The 18458-nt window shown below is 36.1% G+C and overlaps 1 protein-coding gene across 12 annotated transcripts in view; it reads left to right on the top strand.

The window, feature by feature from the left end:
* LOC311609153 (uncharacterized protein) overlaps window positions 1–18458 on the top strand; it is a 495868-nt gene that overhangs the window by 343127 nt on the left and 134283 nt on the right. For 4 of the 12 annotated variants that reach the window (XM_084801965.1, XM_084801966.1, XM_084801963.1 and 1 more), the window contains 2 exons: window positions 12379–13011; window positions 14697–17919. In XM_084801965.1, the coding sequence (XP_084658091.1) occupies window positions 12379–12684 (306 nt within the window). In that variant the 3' untranslated portion in view covers window positions 12685–13011; window positions 14697–17919. Of the gene's footprint in view, window positions 1–12378; window positions 13012–14696; window positions 17922–18458 lie in introns of those variants that run through there. The other 8 variants (XR_014783287.1, XM_084801971.1, XM_084801970.1 and 5 more) reach the window with 3 other exon arrangements.

Here is an 18458-nt window from a genome sequence, read left to right as displayed (position 1 = left end):
AGTTACACTTAGGATATGTATTCTTGTGATAAAAATAGACTAGTAATTGACATGACCATGATTTGATCAACTAACAATTAACTTGTATAACTTACTTATCCTAAACATCCTACAATAGCACTTTCAAAGTATTGGAAGTAAACCATATATTATAATTGAGTTGTATGGGTACAATACCACATATTAGAGTAGAAATATATATATTATGTGAAGAATAGTCTTAAATTTGAACTCTATACCACTATATCTAAAACTACTTTTATATCATTTAATAAAACTATGTTCTGGTTTTGTGTGTATGCCTGTATGTCGGGGTGTATGTCTGTGTAGCACTTGTGTTTTGTTGCCCCTGGAAACAGGAAAAAGGTGCTGAACCCCTTGGAACTGCAGTGACAGATGGGTGTGAGCTTCAGTGTGTATGCTGAGGATCAAACGCAGGCCCTCTTCATCACTGAGGAGTCCCTGCAGCCCAAAATATAGTTTTCAGTATTTTGTTTGCATTAGTTACAAAAATATTGGACTGCATTGTGACATTTTAACCACATATAGATCACACTCTCAACATACTGATTAAACACCCAAAATTATCCAATTTCACTCCATTACCACAAACGTAGGTCTCTTCCTTCTCAAACGGTTCCACTTCTCTGTATCATTAAAGATGTGCATTTATTTATTTTAAACAGGGCAAGAGTTATGCTATTCTTAAAATAGCAATTGAATATATTTAGTATCTCATGTAAAGAGAATATTTATGGTCTGAGTAGTGAATGTGTAATTTGGTTGTTATGTATTGAATGTATTAAGTATTTTTACATTTTATTTTTTAAATAATTTACTCAGATTACCTCTCTATTGTTATCCCCTCACTTGTATCTTCCCGTTGCCCCCTCTCTCTCCTTCTTTTTCCATATTCCTCTCTTCTAGACCTCTGACTGAAAGGGATCTCCTCCAGGGAAGATTTTTCTATGTCACTTCTTTACAGTCAAGGATCTAGCATTTCAGCCAGTTCTTGAGAGCCATATCTATAAATCTGAAAATGTCCAATCCAGCTACGCAAAAGGATCAAAAGGGATATTTAAAATATTAATAAATATTCATGTGCAGATAACTGCACAATATTGATGTTTCATTTTGGAAGAGTAAATTGAAATTTATAAATCTGTAACTATATACATATAATTAATACATTAAGTCACTTAAAATACCATTATTACACCATTGCTTAGTAATATTGCTCTTCTTCCTGGTGCATGATGGGTTGGGCTGTTCTAGAAAGAAACCTCTATTTTCATAAATAGGGAAACTAGTTGATTATAAACTGAATCACTTTATTCGAAAGGTTTACCATTATATTTATACGAATTGTATTATGCATGGGAGTGCCAAGAATATTATTATTCTATTTTCAAATATCTTTTAAAGCTTTGAGTACAACTTTTAATCATGCATACAGACTTACCTCAGAAGTGATTAAATCTCATTTTACATTATAGGTATTTTAAGAAATTGTGTTTCCTTATTAATTTTCCTTAAAAATACTGTCATTTTTATTAAAAATATTTTCATACTTTTTTTCTTGTAGTAAGATGGCATCATGATTTCCTAATGAGACTTGGTGGGTGTCTAATATATCATAAAACAATAGAATGGGCACTTTAGATTTGGCATCATTCCAAATCAGTGTGTTTTTAAGGGTGTTGTATGTCTAATCATTCAAACCTGCTAAAGAGATATCCAATATTATTGTCTGAGGACCCTAGAGTTTTTAATGCAATTTAAAAATTAGTGTGTATTTCCTATTCCTTTGGGGAGTAACCCAAGGCAGACAAAATGCATCAAATAGGTCCTGCAACGGGCAGTATTTTTTCTTCCTAAAACTATAAAGAAATGTAAAACAAAAGGTGATCTTGAGGAGATTATTTTTTTCTTCTTGGTCCCCAGTTGTAGAGTTTAATCAGTAACATTTCTGTTTTATTCATCAAGGACAGGATGAAGGGAAATAGAGATAAGAGACTATTTCAGAGAAAAGACTAAATGGGACAGTTAGCAGATACAGAAACGCAGTGGTTCTGAATGAGAGAAGGAAAAAAACTTAACCAAGAGGTGCCAGGCTCCAAAGTGGACTTTAGCACAGTAGTCAGGAACTGCATCCATCTGCTAAATTGAGACCCTTTTGTGTACAATTGATTCTTTTTTTTTTAAACTGGTCCTTTATTTTATTTTATTTTACATATACATTTATATTATTCCACATATATACAATAAACTACCTATAGCAAAAATAACCATGACACAATCAGGAATTATATAAATGTTACATCCTTAGTGTTTGGCTATTTGTATTTGACAGCCTTGAAGAAAACATCTTTCCTATCTTGGTGCATCTAAAATTCTGAATGCAAATCAATCTCCATCACATCTGTTTAAACATATGCTATATGTTATAATAGATATAGTGGTGAATTTAAACTTGTGTTTTATAATGGAACTCTTACTAGAAGGCGCTGTCCTCATATGTATGTGTACAATGCTCTGACAGTTTCTATGTTTCAAATGCAAGGCTGGGAAACTGGTGTAGACACCGCACAACACAGGGCTGTGTGCCGTTCTTCCATCATTCAGCCTTCTAGAGACCATTGCTATCCTCCAACTTAGGACAGTCTCAAGAGTAACAACCCATCCTCTCCCATGCACTGCTTCTGAAATACATCCATGAAAATTTAATACCCTTCCCCACAAAATGGGCAGTTTATATGTCCAGAAGTTTTTCTCTTGACTCTTTCTTTAGAGTAGCATTAACAGGTTCAAATAACAAGTAAAGCAGTAACTGATTTGGACGGGTAACTTTTCAAAGATTCTAACTGCTTATTCGGAGGCAGCTCAGGACTCAAATGCACTGTGAGAATTGAGAAAAGGTATCCTATCCTCTGGATGGGGAGGCCTGGTGACACTCAAGGGAAGGATAGCAGGCTACCAAGAAGAGACTTGATACCCTATGAGTATATACAGGGAGAGGAGGTCCCCTTAATCACAGTCATAGGGGAGGGGAGTAAGGGGAAAATGGGAGGGAGGGAGGAATGGGAGGATACAAGGGATGGGATAACAATTTAGATGTAATATGAATAAATTAATAAAATATAAAAAAGAAAAGAATAAAGGTATCCTGCGTATTATTTATTCTCACTGGTGATGTTTTGAAGATCATGATAATACAGTGGTGTAACGAAGTTACTGACATTGTTAATGTTATTTTCTACCTAAAAATCTCTGTATTGTTCTTCACCATGCCTATGTTCCCCCGACTCCTATCCCAGCTTTAGAGTCTTAATTTTTTTTTGTTTGGCCCTACTATGAAATTCTGAAAAATGTAGAAATGCAATCACATAGAATAATTTTCAGCATTGTTTTTTGACACCCAATATAATGCTCCAACCCATTTAGACTGTTGAGTGCATCATTAGTTTGTTCCTGAGTTCATTGCTGAGTAGTATTCCATGATATGCATATTTCAGCTTAGTATAATAAATCACCAGTTGAAAATTCTGGGTTACTTAGTTTTTGAGTGTTGTGAATATAGCTTCCATAAGCATTCAGATTTTTGTGTCAGCATAAATTTTTACTTTTGGGGGGAAATATACCCAAAAGTCAAATTGCAGGTCACATGATAACATTATGATCTCTAAAACTTTTGTTATTATCATATGAGCATGAAAGACAAGTGTCTGTGTGCATGCCCATGCCGTTGTATGCCCGTGGAGGCCAGTGGACAGCATTGTGGAGTCTGCTATTACTAGATAAGACACCACACCAGCTTTATTGTAGGGTCTTAAAAGAATATGCTAAACTACTTCCAAGTGGTGGCTTCAGCTTTCCCTCCTACAGTCTGTATGGGAGTTGTTCAGTATCCCTTTAGTATGGTCACTTTTCTTTTCTCTCCCCTCTTCCAATAAGCATGCATTTTCTCCCTGTGGCTTTTCTTCTCATTACATTTACAGCTAACGATTTTCAGACTCCACTGACAGGTTTATCAGTATCTATTTGTCTTTTTGATGTAGAAACCTCCCCGTTTCTTTTGTACGTTTTCCTTTTGGGTTAATGTTTTTATAGACTTGTGAAGCATCTTCATGTCTTGTGGAATCTGGTACTTCATTGAGTAGGTGGCTTGAAAATACTTTTTTTCCATTAGTTGCTTACTTTTTCAAATTCTTAGCAGATCCTTCTAAGAAATGAAAAATGTTTAATTTTTACAGGCCATTGAATCCATTTTTCTTTCTAAATATGTTCATTTACTTGAAAATAAAATATAAGAACATCATTTCCCCTTCCTCCCTCCAACCTTTCCCATGTCCCTCCTCATGCTTTCTCTTGATCAAATTCAGGACTTCTTTTTCTTTATTATTACACACACACACACACACACACACACACACACACACACACATGCACACATGCACACATGCACACACACATACTCTCACAGATGCACACACACACACACACTCTCACAGATGCACACACCCAAGCACACTCATACACACACATGCACACACATGCATATACACATGCACACAAACAAGTGCACACATGCACACATGCACAGACGTGCATATACACATACACATGCACATACACATGGCATACACACATGCACGCATGCACACACACACTCTCACAGATGCACACACACAAGCACACACATGCATATGCACACACACACTCCCACAGATGCACACACACAAGCACACACATGCATATGCACGCACACACACAGGTGCGCACATGCACACACATGCACATACACACTGTGCACACACACACACACACACACACACACACACACACACACACTCAATTAAACCTCCGGAGGGCTGACCACTTGCGGGCATGTTCAGCCTTGGGAAGGCTGTTCTGCTCTCAGCGCTCTCAGCTGCCCATAGTTCTCTTACTAAGGCTGAGCCACGAGCTTCCTCCATCCTTTTGTGTCATTTTTCTGTGAACTCTTGATAACTCCACCTAACCGCAAGTCCTGTTTTATGTTACTTCTTAAAGTCCTATGGATTTTGTCTTAGATTTGATCTTTGATTTTTAGTTAAAGGAGTGAAAAATAGATCAAGGTTCTCCTTGTGTCTTTTTTTGCTCATTTTAGCCTGTTTGTGTCTAGTTGTCCATCCCTGTGCTTTGAAGTATCTAGCACGATTTTATATCATTATTTTATATTACTATTTTATATTACTATTTTTACAACTTTGCTTCAAATCATTTGGGTATATATATGAATGCCGTTCTTGACTCTTTTTTCCAATTTGTTTTCTGGTGTATCTATTTTTCCACAATGCTATGTAGTTGTGATTGGTAAAATTACAATCAATAACTGAATTTGCTGTTATTATAGTTTTAGGTTCTATATAATGGTAATATATTATAATCATATACTATTTTGTAGTCTGCATCAGAATCACATAGATTTAATATTATCATAATCTTTTTGCACAGAAACTTTTTTCATCTAATTCCTTTATAAACTTACAAAGTTCAAAATAATTTTATATATTTATATAAGTAATCTATACTGTGTATGGAGTCACTTGGTCTACTCTGACCAAGTGTTTGAAAGGATTGTTTTTGGGGCTCAGTTCTCGGGTTTTTGTTAGTGTATGGTTCCTGTGTGGTGCAATGTCAGTCCAAAAGACTTAACTTTCTTTTAGTGTTGTGTGTGTGTGTGTGTGTGTGTGTGTGTGTGTGTTATGTGTGTGTGTGTGTGTGTGTGTATGTTTGTCTGTCTGTCTGTTTACATACATACACATAAATATATTGTGTAAAATATTAGATAACTATAAAATAATATAATCCCTTACGGTGATTTAAGTGATCCAATTTAAAAAAATGGGCTAGCAACCTAAACAGAGATTGCTCATTAGAAAAAAATGAAGTGTATAAGAAATACCTCTGAAGTGTTCTTCATCCTTAGGAATTAGGGAAATGTAAATTTAAACAACTGTGAGAAAAGATGCCTAAGATCAATGAAACAAGTAGCAACAAATGCTTCTGAGGTTGTGGGAAAAGAGTAATCCACGTTCATGCTGGTGGTAATGTAAACTGGTGCAGCTACTCTGGAAATATATATGCTATATGACTCAGCTGTCCCACTCCTTACTATATGCCCAGCACACTCCACATCCTCCAGATACCTGTTAACAATGTTCATGGCCACCATATACTCATGAGCCAGGGAGTGGAAACAACCTAAATGTTTAATAAATGGATGACAAAAACATGGTACATACAAGTGGCTTGTACCAGTTTACATTACCACCAGCATGAACCCAGAAAGACTAAAGCTGCATGTTCTTTCATCTGTGGTCCCTTGGTCCAAAGCCTCAGATCCGAGCATACAGAAACCAAGAAGGTCTAAAGGGACCATATGAAGAGAGATTTGGGGGGGGGGAGGGAATCTACACCTCCAATTCAGTCTCATTTTTTTTTCCATCCACAACTTAGAGACTCACTTTACTGAGTCACTGTTTCAGGCCTGATCATCCTCACCTTGGTTCTGAAATTAGCGGAAACAGTCTTTAGCATTTTACCATTAGGGATAAATGTAGTATTAAACACCAGGCTGGCCTTTTGTCATTGTTATAGAAATCTTTGTCAAGTTAAACTTTTTTTCTCTTTCCCTACTTATGTTTTATTGGGTTTTGGGTTTTTTTTTGTTTTGTTTTGTTTTTGTTTGTTTTGTTTTTCGAGGCAGGGTTTCTCTGAGTGGCTTTGGCTGTCCTAGACTCACTTTGTAGACCAGGCTGGCCTCAAACTCATAGTGATCTGCCTGCCTCTGCCTCCCGAGTGCTGGGATTATAGGCATGTGCCCCTACGCCCGGCCCCCAACTTATGTTTTAAACCATGCATGAATGGATGCTCAATTTTTTCAAATGATATTACTAGATTTTTATTACTTAGCCTTCTAATATTGTAAAGTGTGTTCTCTTTTTTTTTTAATCAGGTTTTTCATTTCTGTAATAAACTTCATCAGCTCATCCTGTGTAATATTTTTATATCTTGATTAATTGAATCTGATAATAGCTAATTAATGATTTCTTGTGTTTATATTCAAGAGTGATGTTGGTTTGTAGTTTTCTCTTTAGAGACTGTTTCATGTGGATTTAAAATCAGGATAATGATTAGCTTTATAAAATGAAAATATTTTCCTATTTTTATTTCATCAAAACAAATGTATAGAATTGGTTTTAATCTGTCAGGATTGTTTAGTGGTATCCATAGAAACCATCTGTGCCTGGACAATTTCCTTTGAGGAAACTGCTGTTATAATTCAACTTCCTGGATAGTTTTAAGTGAATCAAGATTACTTAGTTTATTTTGGAAATGTTTGGATCTTTTTGATTTTTATTTTAAAGAGTTGGATTTGTCTGGAGAAATGGCTGAACATTTAAAAATGCTTGCTATTCAGCTATGAGAATGGATCCTAACACCTAGGTACATCCTGGCCTCTCACAAACACCTGTAACTCAGGCTCCAAGGGTCTCTGCATCCTCTTCTTTCCTGAACAGATGGACACACACACACACAGACACATGCATGCACACACGCACACAAAACAGGCATGCATGCATGCAAACATACCTGATCAAATACATGCACAAATGTACATAACCATGCACACACACACACACACACACACACACACACACATAGAGGCACACACTCATTCAGGTAAGCATGCACACAAATAAAATATTAAAGACTAGATTTATTTCAACAGATATGTCCAATTCGTCTTCATGTAGTTTTCCCCTTACTGTCTTTTGACATCTGGTTGTGGCTCCCTCATTTCCTTCTAATATTGATGGTTTAGATAATCTTTCTTTCCAGTATTTCAGGATTTTTGTCCACTTAATAAGCACCATAAAAGAATCCAAATATTATTTCATTGACTTTCCTTACTTTTCTTTTTAAAAACGTATTTGTTTATGCTCATGTTTCCTTCCCATCTCTAGTTAGGTTAGTATTATGGGTTTTGAGGTCAGAGCATGGATTATGGACTTGAGTTCTTTTCAATGTACATGGCTACTGCTATAAATTTACTTCTGAACACCCCTCTAGAGACATCCCACAAATATTTGTATGTTACATTTTCAGTTTTTCTTTCTCTCCCTTAATATGTTATGGTTTCTTTTGTTTGCCTTGCTTAAGACTACCTCTGTAACCCAGGGATTACTTAAACATATGTTTTATTTTCAAAGTACTTGTAAATATCCTACTACTTTTCTGTCAGTTGGTGTCCAGTTCAAGTGTATCGTAGCACAACAAACCAAACACACACACACACACACACACACACACACACACACACACACACACACACACACACTTTGTGAAATCTAGGTATGGTGATACATTTTTTAATCTCTAGCAGTCAAGAAACAGAGACAGAAGGATTAGGAATTTTTGAACAACTTAAGCTGCATGGCAAGACATTGTCTTTTTTTTTTCCTTTTTTTATTAATTTATTCTTGTTACATCTCAATGGTTATCCCATCCCTTGTATCCTCCCATCTTCCCTCTCTCCCATTTTCCCCTTATTCCTCACCCCTATGACTGTTCCTGAGGGGGATTACTTCCCCCTGTATATGCTCATAGGGTATCAAGTCTCTTCTTGGTAACCTGCTGTCCTTCCTCTGAGTGCCATCAGGTCTCCCCCTCCAGGGGACATGGTCAAAGGTGAGGAACCAGAGTATGTGAGAAAGTCATATCCCACTCTCCACTCTACTGTGGAGAATGTTCTGACCATTGGCTAGATCTGGGTAGAAGTTTAAAGTTTTAAGGCCTGTATTGTCCTTGGCTGGTGCCTTAGTTTGAGTGGGACCCCTGGGCCCAAATCTGCCTATCATAATGTTCTACTTGTAGGTTTCTAGGACCCTCTGGATCCTTCTACTTTGCCATTCTCCCATGCTTCTCTCATCTAGAGTCCCAATAGAATGTCCTCCCCTCTGTCTCACTTACCAGGAAACTGAGACAGAGGGAAAGACATTGTCTTAAAATGAGTAAATATTTAAACAAATGTATCATCACCCACTGCTATTTCAATTGTTAATTCTTTGAGATTATTTTTATGCACTTACATTTTTATTTCATTAACTTTTTAGATTAGCCTAAAGTTAATGGTTTTTACCGTGGCATCTGTGTGTGTGTGTGTGTGTGTGTGTGTGTTTATACTTTGTTTTTATTTGTTCCCTTCCCCCAGGCCCTCTTCATTAACCCTTCCTTAGACTTGCCTTACACTATTCCTTTGATGTTGCGGAAAGGGCATTTGGCAGCATCTAGACTTCCAAGTTGACAGTTATAAGTGCGGTTAGACTGCAGTCATAGTTCCTTCTGTGTTGTTTGACTATATAAAATGGTGGTGTTTGGCTTTAATCCCTACACTCAGGAGGCAAGTGCATCTCTGAGTTTGGAGGCCAACCTGGGCTACAGATGGAGTCCAAGAAGAAACAATGTCTTGGAAAAAGAAAAATGAAAAGAATTAAAATAATAATGTCCCAACACTTTCTGTCCTTGTGGGCACTGTTTTCTTGAACCCGTGACTACAAAGAACCAGCAAAACAAACATGAAGGAACTGTCAATGATGGGAGTTTTTGGAGGCTGGGTCTCCAGCCTTCTTTCCATCTTCTCTTCATCTTCTGCTTTATACACATTTTCCAGAGATAATGGTGGTATTTAACAGAAGATTAGAAAAATCCGTGTTTATTCCATGTTCCTAAACACAAGTGTTTCCTCCTTTCTTTTTCTTTGTTTGTTTCTTTTGGAATTGGGAGGCCACCATACAACTTTTACATTCATTTATTTATGGAAGTTAAACATAAAATGATTAGAAACTAATGCGTTTTTACTGAAAGGGAAAACTTCAGATTGAGCAAACATTTCCTTCTGTAATTTATACTTAATACGCATTTCACTTCCATTCTTCACTTTCTTCCTGCTTGGTTTTTTTTTTTTTTAGAAAGTTTCACTATAATAAATTTACTTTGGATACTAGTTTCACTGTCTTGTAGTGAGTTTTTCTCATTTCAAAGTCCTTACTGAATGATAGCCCATGGGAGTCCTATCCATTTGGCTTATTGCTTTCCCCCTATGCCTACTGCAAGACCTACTAAACACTAGTGCTTAATTGCTGCATAACAGAACAGTCATTAGGAATTTAAATTTTCCTTTCTATGTCTGTCACCTATGTTTTACAGTCTGAAAATACAGGGCTATAGATTTGCATTGAACAATTCTCCACCCAATACTCTTTAGGCTTGTGGTTAGGACTCTAGCAAAATTTGCCCAGAATTTTTTTTACTCTAGGAGAAAAGCAATTGCAAAATTCAGCACATGTTTAAGGTCAAGTTCTACTGTGTAGAACTGCGTGTAATTTTCAATTACAGACAAGCAGAGTTCCATGATGTTTCCCATATGTGCATGTGATAGTCACCCTTATGGTCCTAAAGTGACCTCATTAATAAGACAATAACTTTTAAAACCATTGATAGCTTGTTTCCTACCACTCTGATTTTCAAAAATAATGTTCAGGCAAGTCATGGTGTGAATTGTCAAATATTATTTAATATATGTGCATTCCTGGAGAAGGATGCAGGTTCATTATTCAGATAAGGTACTGAACATAATTTGAGACTCCTTTCAAACATAATTTACATTAGATACAATCACTACAAATTTTTCAATGGCTTATGAAAGTGTCGCTCTTTTAAATTGTACTCTGTATCTTTGGCTTAACTGTTCACAATGCTTACTTTCCTACTTGGCTTTAGATTCTGCTTAAGGAAATATTTAAAGATTGAATTCACTCCACTTTTGTCAGAAAGTATGGAAATGTTTGTACATGGGAACTCTGACTGCGTGCTAGAATGCAAATTCACTAGGGAGGGGGAAGCAGATCGTTTTGTAGCCAAGGAGCTGTTGGTACACTCACTCCCTGCATCCTTCAAAGGCATCTTTCATGACACACAGGCAAACCGTAGCCAGTGAGAGAATAGAAAGAACACTTCTCACATGTGTCAGTCTCAGCAAACTTGCGTAGCAGCTGTGTTAGGTGGTGATGGGGATTATCACAAGACTCAATTGCAGGGGTTTGCCTGCTGGAAGAGACAACTCAGCCTCTCGGGGGACCACTTTGTTGGAGATGGGAGCAGTAACACATCTCTGTTGCTAGTGGATGTTGTGGCCACGGAGTACAAAAGTGGTGAGAGAGAAAAATCAGAAAGTAATAAAAATACAAAAAGGAAAACTCGGAGGTTTTGTTTTGTTTTGATTTGAGGTCTTAAAGTGGGAGAGTAAAACAAATGTCCTGGGATTGTTGCACTTACGGTAACAAAAAGAAAACATTAGATATGCCTTTAATGAAGAAAACTTCCAGGGCATTCATTCTTTTCATTTGAGAACCGTCTGGGTGCATTGAGAAATAAAGTTGCAAAGGAAGCATGTTCAAACCTTTATTTGCTACATTATTTGCTACTTTTGGTAGGAAAGATCTTCTCTCTCTCTCTCTCTCTCTCTCTCTCTCTCTCTCTCTCTCTCTCTCTCTCTCTCTCTCTCTCTCTCTCTCTCTCTCTCCTACAAGCCAGAGTTTTCTCTGCAAATGAAACAGGCGTTGCAAGAATGATATTCACGTTGGACGACTCTTCACATTCCAAGTCATGACTGCGTTAGGCAGCACAATCCCATCTCTGGTTGATGGGCAGAAAAAGTGGGCAGCTTGCCAGGTAGACGTTTCCATGACTCCCAGCCCCCAAAGGTGATGCGTTTTTCAGCTAATTCAATGAAGAGTGGGCTGAACTTTGGGTCTAAACGAGACAATAGCTGCCTTCGCAGTATCAGCAGAATGGTTGATGGGAATGCACTCTCTCTACATTTGGCAGAGAATCATGTGACCTGACGACTGAGATTTTGTGATGGTGCCAACGGAGACTTGGAAGCAGCAAACGGGCCTGACTTTTTTCTTCTTTTCTAGCAAGGATCAGAAAATGGTGGATCTTAATACTTGACTTTAGCCAGACTCAGCAAGCAACTGAGCTTTGAAGCACAACTTCGCCTTTATTCTGGGTTTTTGGCAGGCCACCAGGAGGCTGTCCCTTTCACGCCTGATAAATTCTGCTGCTTATCTCTAAAGAGAGAGAGAGAGAAGGAAAATAACAGAATATTAAGGCATAAGAAGTGAATCCTAAAATTGTATGTGCTTTTTTTTTTCTTTTCTGACTGCTGATTTTTTTTTTAAATTTTATGTTAATATCCTTTTTTGGTTACTGAAGAATCCAAGTAGTTGGGTTATTTATTTATGTGTGTATTTGGTTTATAATGAACAGGCATTTGAACTGGTCGAACAGGACGACAGAGCAGTGAGCATGAGATCATTGCAGCCGAGTAGGAAACTGGCACCCAGCCTTTTCACCCCTTCGCTTCGGGAGATGAACGTGTGCAGTCCTCATTTCTCAAGCCAGCACAGCCTGGAAGGATTCCGGGTCTCTCTCACCTTCTATCCTTCTGCTGCCTGTGGATGGCAACGATTGGTGCAGCTTCTACGCAGTTCTTTGTGCCTGGAATACGAAGAAGGAACAGAATGGAGACAAGCCCTTTGGACCTCCTTCTCTGAGCAATTGCAGGCGCCCTGAAGAAACAGCAACCAAAGCAAACCAAACAAAAAAAGCCCTGAGCGTCTCAGTACTTGCAAGAGTGCAGAAAAAAATAACGATAATGATGAGATGTGCCTGCCTGAAAACAAAAACAAACAAACAAAAATGCAAACCAAACAAACCCCCCAAAAAAGCAAACTTTGGCTTGGTTAACTCCTGAGACATCGGGCTTTGTAAAGCAGCTTTGAAGGCATCACAACCAAATCAGCCTCCTTTCTTTTTATTTATTATTTTTTATTTATTATTTCAAAAACAATGGCCTAAGAGCAGTACGTTGCACTTGGTGAACTCGCACTTTCATATCAGGTATAACTTTTTTTTTGTTTCTTTTTACGCTTTCTATTACATAAATCAGGGTCCTTGCAGTTTCAATTTACTCTTAACTCATCGCCCACTCTACACTTTTTTCTTTTGCTTTCTGACTCTAACTGTGATTAGCATAGGTACTAAACTGGAAAATAGAAAAGTTTCTATAGAAATGTACTCCTGCTTTGTTGTGCACAAAAGTTTCAGACAGACAGTAGTATGTGTTATCTGTGATTTTTGTGTCCAGTAATACTTCTCTCTTTTTTCTTTCTTTCTTTCTTTCTTTCTTCTTTCTTTCTTTCTTTTTCTTTTTCTTTTCTACAGAGAAAGGGGTTTGGTATTCAGTAGTAAAGAAAGTAGAACCTTTTCTGAGACTCATAATTTGAAATGCAAAAGAAGAAACTCCTCTAAGTTCTGAAAAGAGATCTTGCTTGAAAAATGCACCCAAATAAAGCTAAATAAAATCAGTTTGGGAGGAGTTTCATGCGTTTCCGTAGAAGAGCAATGGGTCTTGAAAGAGCATATCTCAATTGCTAAGGACAAAATAGCTCGTTCCTTAGTAATTCTATTTCTCAAAACACATGGAAGAAGAATTTGCACTAGAGCAGTTGCAAAGTGTTGCTAGTTTCTCTCCTCTAGTCTGGTGGAGAAAGTCTATATAAACTTGTTTCAAGTTCATAGTTGCGCTGGCTCGGCAGGTGAACACACTGCATCCTAATTACTTTGTCTATTTGCAGAAGGAAATTGCTGAACAACTTAAACAGCTGGTAACAAAAAAAAAAAAAGCAGTTTTCCTGCGAAAGGAATGGATTATATATGCTTCTTTGAAATGTTTTTATTGAAAATGTTTCCAAATATGCAGGAGAAAATTCTGAAAGAGGGAAATGCTTTGGGATATGCAGTGTGTTATCAATCGAGATTATAATTTTCATATTAAGAACTGACATTATCCATGAGAAATAAACTCCAGGGAAATTGGTGTGCTTTTAAAATTATATTTCATGATGTCAGAAACACATAGGATAAACAAAGAAATAGTATACAGCTGATTCATGTTGCCTTCCTTTTGGTTATTTGACATAGAATCATGAGACTTTCCACGTTATATACAGATAGCATTTGAATAAAATGTTTTATTGAACTTATTGGTGATTGTTCACTAATTATTTACAGAATGGCTCTTATTCCCCCTTTGTTAATGGAAAGTCAACTTTCAAAGGCTTAATTAATATTGATAAACCTGTTTTCATGTTTCATGATCCTTTAGCTTTAAAAAAAAAACATCATTTTGAATGTTATTTCAGGAGCCATTAATCTGCACACTCTTCATTATCTTATTAAGCTCCATGCCAAATCCAAAGCTCTTTTTAGCTTTCACTACTTCATCGTGCAGAACCTAGTGGCTTCCGTGAGAGCCATCTCCTTTCACGTTCAAACTGTTACTGTGAGCGCAAGCCAACCAAAATGGACACGTAAATGCAAACTGTGAGCCTACTTCTGTGTCATACGAGTATCCTGGGGTGGGGCCCTCGGACTCTGCCAAGCCTTAAGGAAAATACTTTTAAAGGCTTTCCCCATTCTGACATTGTGTTTCTTCCCGGCCATCTACTTTCATTCTCACAGTCCACACAGATGATCCTCGTAGGTGGCCGTTGTCTGAAATTTTTCTTTTGTGGTTGTTTTAGGGGAACACTTAAAGTGGACGTGAGAAGAGAAGAAAATGACCATAGGAGAAAATCTTCTCAGGTAAAGATGAAAAGCACACGTCTAAAGTGTAATTAATCTACACTATTAAAGAGAAAATTATTCTGTCTGTGTTTGGTGTGAGAAACTGTCCTTCCCTTTGTGAAGCTGGCTATCGGAATCTTCACTGATGGTTCCCTTCCAGAGTTTGCAGTATTACTTGTCTTTGTCAACCTTTTGTTTGGTTTTGTGATCAGTGCCCAGTTACCATCATTCCAAGGACATATGTATATATTGATCCAAACAACACAGGTATGGAGTGACTGACTAGGAAGCTAGTCAGTCAAAAGAAAAAAAAATATCTTTTAGTGGTTATACCATATAAAATGAAGTAAAAATCTGCTAGAAGGGTATAAACTTGTGGTTTGTTTCTTATCTTTTTCATATATCTAGTGAGACAATAAAGCCAAAGCTTTAGTAATAAAAGCTACAGCCTGTGTTTCCTCCTTTTTTAAAACATGAAATGTATAAGTATATGCTAAAATACATTCACTACAATTGGCTGCATAATTGTTGATTATTTACTATAGTTTTAATAAGTAGGAGAAGGACTCGAAAATAAATAATGGTGAAAATTTGTGTAGACAAAATTATCTGTATTAAACTCTAGAAAATGCATTCTATTTTTATTTATTTCAAAACACGCCAAATCATGAAGTAATTACTATGCAGTATTATTTTTCACAATGAAGATATAATTAAGAAAAGCTAAATCATTTTTAGATATGAGTGAAATGATTAACGATTGTACAACTTATAATTTTGCTGCAGATGAGCTTAGAATCCTAAAAAAAAAAAAAGTACTGGTTTTATGTGTGCTTACTGGCTTGCTTCCTTACAGTCTGGTAGTTGACAAAATTAAGAATCATTTATTTCATTTCAACCTGTTGAGCGGAGGAGAGTTATATGTGACTGTATATTTTGCTGAGAGGATGTAATTTTGGAATATAAATTTAAATATATTTTGTTGAAAGGGAATATATGCTCTTTGATGTAATAAGAATTAATACAAACAGTACAGAATAGCAGTGATAACACTCCTATGTCATTGATTCTGATACCATTTTTTTCTCATTGCTGTAAAAGTCTAGTTGCATCCCAGCTATAGACACATATCTGTACATTTAGGATTTGTAATTTTTGGGTCCTTTACCTAGTCTCTTCTGTTTTCTAAAAGCTTTAATTTTACTAAGCCTGTAAAATCATTAAGTTTTTATGTGAATGAATTCAGGCACTTTAGTGCAAATGCAATTAATTTAATAATTAACTTCATTTTAGTTATAGAATCATAATCCTATATTTATGCCTCACAATGGCATAACTCATATATTTATATATAGATTCTTAATTAGAACAGTTTAGCAATGCTAAAATATTCACAATTAAAACCAAAGCAATCTCAAAAAAAAAAAAAAAGAACTTGAAACACTGCTTTTTAATCCTCATGGTTATAAACCTGTATTTAGGTCAGCACATTTATGAAGATCTTTAACTGGGGATATGCATCCTGAGGACACAACCTTTAAAATATTTACACTAAAATATTAATATTATTTTTATTCCCTTCTTGCATTAGATGTTCAGACCAAACGCCACATTAGTAGAGTCCATGTGAGATGATGCCCATTGGCATAAACCCGTAGATCCGATCTTGTGGTGAAGTGGACCGCACAAGCTCGTTTCTATGGGTCTGTGGCACTGTGGTAATCTGACAAAAACACTGTGTAGAGTGCTGCTCCATCACATTTCAGGACCTTCCTGCTAACACTCCAGTTTCCTACATAGTCTTGAAACAATCATATTTCATTTGTTCTTTGTGTATATATTAATCCTCACCTGTTTTACGAGGCAAGTTTTAATTGTTGACTTTCTGGAAGGGTATGGAGCACAGCCATTCAAGGCTAAATTCAAGTGCAACAAACTGCTTTCAAAAGGTTGGTGTTTTTTAATAGTTGGCTTTGAGCAAAACCCAAATAGCTGGTGTTGAAAAACTTCAGCACATTCTCTGTTAGTTAATGTGCCCTATCCACTTCAAGAGCAGAGTAACGTCTATAACTAAATTTTGATGTTACAACTGAGCCTGTTTTTCTTCAAAATTGAGGCCTAATGCTATTGACTTTTCAATTTGTTCACTGCTAGTAGAAGTGTGGCAAAGGAGACGTAAGAAGATGTTTTACGTGACCTATACCATAAACCCACCAGATTAGGGTAGTCCTATACGATACAATTGAAGTTGATTGGTAAACCACTAGAATATTCTATCTACAACCTTGCCAAGCCCTTAGGTATTTGGCCGCCATATTTGGAGGAGCTGACTGAAGATATGATAAGGAGTTTGAAGCAACATTGGAAGCTGTGTGCCTCCGGGTTGAGGTAGTAGGTTGTATGGTTGAGAGTCACACCCTGGGAGTTAACTGTACAACCTTCTAGCTTTCCTTGGAGCACACTTGAGCCATCGAGGAATTCTTCATCTCTTTAATCTAACTGAGCAAGTTTCTGTGCAAGAAAGTAATGTGTCATGAGTATGTGAGGCCTTAATATGTTTAAATGATCATCTCAGACGTGTTTATTAGGACTCTGCTTGTGTCTGCTTAGAAACAGCGACACAGTAGTATTTCTAATGGGTTGTTATTTAGTGTTTACCATTCTAAAGAACTGATGGATAGTGAATTAAGTTGTATTCATGTTAAAATGTTGGGCTTTTTTCATCAACAGATTCCCAAAATTTGGCATTTCATTTTCAAATAGATTATTGGTCTGTTTTTATTTCATCCTTAGACACTACAGAAAAGTATGTCTGTGAATGTTAATAAATTCCATAATATCTGAGTTTTCTCATGACCCATTACTTTCTATCTTTTGTTACAGCTATAATATGTTTATTTATATTTTCCATATTAGACTGTAAGCCCAATGAGGGCAAAGTCCATACCTTATTTTTTATTGTATTCTTTTAATGCTTACACAGCTTAAATGGTAAATATTTACAGTGTCAATACATGGGTATAGATTTCACTCTGTGAAGCGTTTCTAAATTTGAATTTTCTTTATTGACTCAGTTAAAATTCCATGACTAAAGTTCCATACTCCTGGTACTGAGTTAGTAATATATCACTTCTTCTTTTACTGTTTTGATTTATTCTATATATACAATTTATAATTTGGGAATATGTTTTCCTTCACAATAGAAAGTAGAGTGAATTTACATTTTACTAATTACTCCATTACAGTTTATAGTTTTAAATAATTGATATTTATGTTAACTATTTTGATATATTTTTCCAGATAAACTGATTTTCTTTTTAATATCAATTATCCTTTAATTTTTTTCAAACAGCTGAATTTTATATTTTGGGAACCCAACAAACATGTCATAAAATTTATAATAAATAAATATTTAAAACGTATTTTAATTTGAAAACATTATTATTTAAAATAACATCATTTTATATTGTCACATTATAAAAAGCAAATGAGATATTTCAGAATATGTTTTGTCTAGTTTAGTGGATACTAGATTTGCAACATATTAGTGATTTCAGCTTGCATAGATCACCTTTCAACTCCAAATTTAGGTGGTTTTTTTTTATTTTCAAATGTTAATTTACTACTATCGCAATAACTCATGGAACATATCCTATAAATCATACATTTGTTTATATATGTGTGTGTGCGTATATATATATATATATATATATATATAT

This window comes from Acomys minous (assembly GCF_964271855.1).
Source record: "Acomys minous genome assembly, chromosome: 11".
NCBI lineage: Eukaryota > Metazoa > Chordata > Mammalia > Rodentia > Muridae > Acomys > Acomys minous.
The sequence above is the reverse complement of the archived record's forward strand: the minus strand, read 5'-3'. Positions and strand labels throughout refer to the sequence as shown.